The sequence below is a fragment of the Glossina fuscipes genome, unplaced genomic scaffold, assembly GCF_014805625.2.
Source record: "Glossina fuscipes isolate IAEA_lab_2018 unplaced genomic scaffold, Yale_Gfus_2 3, whole genome shotgun sequence".
Lineage (NCBI taxonomy): Eukaryota > Metazoa > Arthropoda > Insecta > Diptera > Glossinidae > Glossina > Glossina fuscipes.
In genome coordinates, this window is record NW_023998417.1 from 7529093 (window position 1) to 7534023 (window position 4931).

General features: G+C 33.9%; 1 protein-coding gene across 1 annotated transcript; it reads left to right on the forward strand.

Annotated features, from left to right (window-relative positions):
* The first annotated feature begins 2259 nt into the window (after positions 1-2259).
* On the forward strand, positions 2260-3114 carry LOC119634519 (dnaJ protein homolog 1-like). Its single transcript, XM_038028741.1, has one exon. It carries the CDS (start codon positions 2260-2262, stop codon positions 3112-3114), a length of 855 nt encoding a protein of 284 aa, XP_037884669.1.
* The last annotated feature ends 1817 nt before the right edge of the window (positions 3115-4931 follow it).

Genomic DNA, 4931 nt, shown 5'->3' on the forward strand with positions numbered 1-4931 from the left:
AAGAATCTTTAAAAATCCTAAATCCTAAAATTATGCTATAAGTATTTGAAACGTCAAGCATCAAATTGTATGCAACAAATTTCTTTAAAAATTCTTTTAATGCCGAATAAATTGTAAAAAGAGAACTAACCAGCTTGGGATTAATATTGACACACCTAACAATTTCGTTACGTAATCTTGGAAAAGTAATTCCCATTGGAATTGTGTGATATCCAAAAAGTGATTCTCACTGAAGCTTTGCGATTTCTAAAAAGTAATTGTGATGTTTTAAAAGCATCTGTAGTTTTCGGTTTTTTATTTATTTATTTCTTTTTATTTAGAAAATGTTGTTGCTTCTGCGAGTGGACAGAGAAAGAAAGAAAGAAGAAACGAATAGAGGCTTACCTGTAGTACAAATATGATTTCAAAGATAAGCGCTTTGACATTGGATGAACACTGTTAACTATTTTAATAAATTTGCCCAAATTTGTCAATTTTACTGCTAGGAAATGCTGAGAGTGTTCGCAAAGTGTTTCCTCAAAATTTACCTAACAGTTTGCTCTTTCTTTATTCAAAATAGTGCCACTCCCTATGCTTATTTAAGCAAAAGTTTTACTTTTCCATCTTTTCTTTCCGGTATTCATTTTTATAATTTTTTTTGGTCACTCGGAATACATTTCACCATAAAATTATCAACATTCAGATTTGTCTACTGCAGCTTAATACTCTCTGCTACATTTTTTAAACAAAATGGTATCAGTTTACAAATTTCAACTGCGTCCTTATCGCTCACAATGTCCACTAACAAGTATATTTGAAGAATGATAGTAGACAGAAGACTAATCGTGTGCCTGAACTTCAATCATCTTTGCCAAAAAAAACGATAAACTTGGACATGTGCAAGTTTGCTATTTGGCATCCATACAAAATCATCATGATTGATCCATTAATGCGTCGATCCATTAGAAAAACTTACGAAATATATATATATATACGCGTATGCTTTATCTAAGGTGGATACGTAAAATTCTATTGTTTTGTTCTTTTCATATACTCAAGCAAATATTTGTTTGCGGTCAATTATACACTTATAAGCGATTGTACTACTCTGCTGCTACTGCTGTTCGAGCAGGTTTTCAATTCTTATGACATTGCTTGAAAGTGTCAATCTCGTTTCTCCCAAAGAATTCATGCTCGGGCCAAAAGATAGATAAAGTAATGGTTACACCTCTTGAAATTTTCGATTTTTCATTGATCATTAATTCATGTTAATGGCTACGAAGTTAAGCCAAGTTGTGTGAGATTATTGCATTGTTTTTATTTAGCTTGTTACCAACGTTAGACGGAGACTGGAGATTGGAGACTGGAAGCGAATCGAAAGCTTTCAGTGCTTCCTTCAACTAACACCAATACTGTTCAGCAAAGATTAATTACTTTAAATAATCTATGAGCATATATTCGTAATGATTTTTTATTCATACTACGTTTTTTTACAATCGTTTTTCACCTGTTTTGCGAGCTTAATTATTGGATTAGAGTTTAATTGCGAAAGTGCTCACACATTGAAAGATACTTACCCTGTGTAACTGTATGTTGGGATTTGAATTTTTATAAGCTTGTAGTAGAGACTTTTGCGAAGATCTTTGCAGCGAATTACTTTGACGTTGTCTTTCTTGATATCTTTCCGCAACATTTTCCTTTTTCTTTTACACTTTAAGGAACGCTGGACGAATATTATTATTCTGCTACGTCGTCTTTCATCTAAAAAAAAATTTTATTACGGGCTATTTCAACAGGCTTGACGGCCGTTAAACGATATTGTTTAATAATTTTGACAAACTTGGTAAAAGCACGTTGACAACCCTTTACAAAACAACGGCAACTAATTACGGGATAATTGAAAATAAAATCGCGCGCTTTTGCTTCGAAGTTTCCAGAATACGGAACGTGCGTCTTATAAATTCGAGTAGAAAGTAAAAAAACAATTAGTTATAAGCTATAGAGAAGACAGAAAAGCAAATTGAGTTTTGTTTTTGTTTTTCTTTGGCATAGAAAAAGTTTTCTTCAAAAACCAAGGGAAAAAAGCAAAAAATCATATAAATTGATTTTTTATGAATGAAATTCATTCAGAGCGAGAGCAGCAAATATTCGAAAAATTGTAAGGACTCGTACACATAATATTAAATGTTGGGTAGATGTTTGATTTTCTTTTTTGCTTTTTTTTTTTTTTTTTTTTTTGTTTGTGCCGTGAAAGCTATTTGCGCTTAGCTAAACAATAAGATGAGTAAAAATTTCTACGAAATTCTTGGCGTTAGTAGGAATGCCAATGACGATGAAATCAAGAAGGCGTATCGCAAATTGGCCTTGAAATGTCATCCGGATAAGAATAAAGCACCAGAGGCTGAGGAAAGCTTCAAAGAGATCGGTCAGGCGTATGCGGTATTGTCAGACAAAGAGAAACACGATGTTTATGACAAGAATCTTAAAAGCGGATCTCCAGTGGCAACAGGCGAACCAACTGGCACATATACCTATGCGCATTCATTTAATGCTGCGCCAAATAGCAAACGTAAACATGAAAATCCTCCCATCAAACATAATTTGTATGTCTCGTTGGAAGAAATTGATAAAGGTTGCGTGAAAACAATGAAGGTCACACGGATGTCAATGTCAACTGGCCAAGCCCGCAAAGAAGAAAAAATCTTGAACGTTACAATAAAAGCGGGTTCGAAATCGGGCACTGAAGTAATATATAAAGAAGAAGGTAACGAAGCTCGGGAAAAAATGCCTGCCGATATAATATTCGCCATTGTTGATAAGCCGCATCCATTGTTTGAACGTAATGGCGCTGATATTATATACCATGTGACAATCAATCTCACGCAAGCATTGTGTGGAACTACGGTGCATGTGCCAACATTGCAAGGTGATCAAGTTACAATAAATACGCACAGCGAGGTAATAACACCAAACAATATCAAGCGTATAAATGGTCGGGGCTTGCCTTTCCCCGACGAGCCTTCGCGACGTGGTGATCTGCTCGTCTTGTTCGACATAAAATTTCCCGATACTTTACAGCAGTTAATTAAGGAACAACTTTGCGAGATACACATCCCATTAATTGATAGCGAATGAGACGAGCAGGTCATTACATCGCGAAGATTCCTTATATAAACATATATATATCATATATCATATATCATATGTCATATCATCATAACACAATGTCTAGACAATTCAATAATTCTTTTGACTTTTGAAAACTGCCTATAAACTAAGTCATGCCTTCAACTGTCATCATTTCTCCAAAAATTATATATATATATATATATATATATATATATGAATGAAAGCCAACAGCAATTTATTTTCAAATTTTCTTATATTGAAACAGATATTATGGACATATTTAATGTTGACACTTAAAAGTTAAGCTTCGCATGAAATAGTTTCTATTAAGCGAAGGCCGAAACAAATAAACCATAATCGTAGTATTTTACCAAATATAATTTAATCAATTTCCACAATTTTACGATAAAATTGCTCTAAACATAGTTGCACGCACACATATATACAGTAACATATATATGTATATGTATATGTATATGTATAAGTATATAATGATATTACGATGTAAATTGTTTATTTCAATTGTTTGTTTATGGCTGCAATAACAATGAAAACAACATCAAAAGCCCTGTAAAATGATACTGTTGTGGTAGTGCGGCATATTACTTACGCACGCCTAAACTTAGCCACGCTTAATCACGGACACGCCGTGAAAGAGAGAGAGAGAGAGAGAGAGAGAGAGAGAGAGAGAGAGAGAAAGCTATAGAGAAAGAGAGACAAAAAGACCGACTGAAAGCGTGAGAGGAAGGAAGGAAGAGAAAGGAAGAGAGAACTTTCGCATACACGCATAATAGCTTCCGGAGATGATTATGAGGTTTGCCAAAATGGTGTAGAAATGGCCATTTTAACTGTTTATTTAACTGCATATAACAAGCTCAGAAGAGAATAGGCAAACAGAGGCGAACAACAGTGAAACAATCCTATTATAATAACAACGATAACAAAAACACACTATTAACTGCTGTTGTTGTGTGTGAATATAAAATTAAACTTAAATCCTGTTAAACAGCCGGAGGCTTAAACAATTCCACCCAAAATATATATTCACACATACACACACACATATACACACAAACATACAAAAACATACATACATATATACGCATGCACGTATTACATACACTCGCACCTTTAAACTTATTGGATTTTAAACGAAACGTAGCTGGAAAATTTCTTATCAATTTTGTTAAGATCTTTGTATGTGTGTTTGCGTGAGTGTGCGCGTGTACTTTCTTGTTACTGTTATTTAAACCCTTAACGTTTTTTTTTTTTATTTTTTTAATATTTTCTTACTTTTATTACTTCATTTGCTTACATCAACCATACAAACGTACAGACCCTGCAGTCAATTTTTTAGTCTAAGTTTTTCTTGCTTTGTCTGCGTTTGCTTATTTAAGTGTGTGTATATTATATGGGCGAATGTGTTTGTGTGCGGTTCGGTGTGTATTTATATCTACTCCATTTAATCTGCTCGAAGCTTTCGGTGCGAAATTGCATAATTTTACAATTTTCCATGTTGATGCTCCTTTTTTTTTTTTCTATTATATATATTTTTTTGTCTGTCGTGTAAGCCATTGCTTTGCTATTATTCTGAACGTTAGATTCTTGTCTAATCAACTGTCATTTGTTTGACATTCCCTGAGGAACGAACACAATGACGAAAACGACAGCCATACAAATACAAATACGTTCACAGATATTGTTCCATTGTTCTACGACGAGAACGAGAATGCGAGCTCTGAGATGAAATGATATGTTTGCTCTTATTTTGCTTACTTTTGTGTGTGTTGCTGTATGCGTGTATGCCGTGTTACGTTGCCTTT

Coding starts and splice junctions, on each gene's coding strand:
- LOC119634519 (XM_038028741.1), top strand. CDS start 2,260: ATGAGTAAAAATTTCTACGAAATTCTTGGCGTTAGTAGGAATGCCAAT.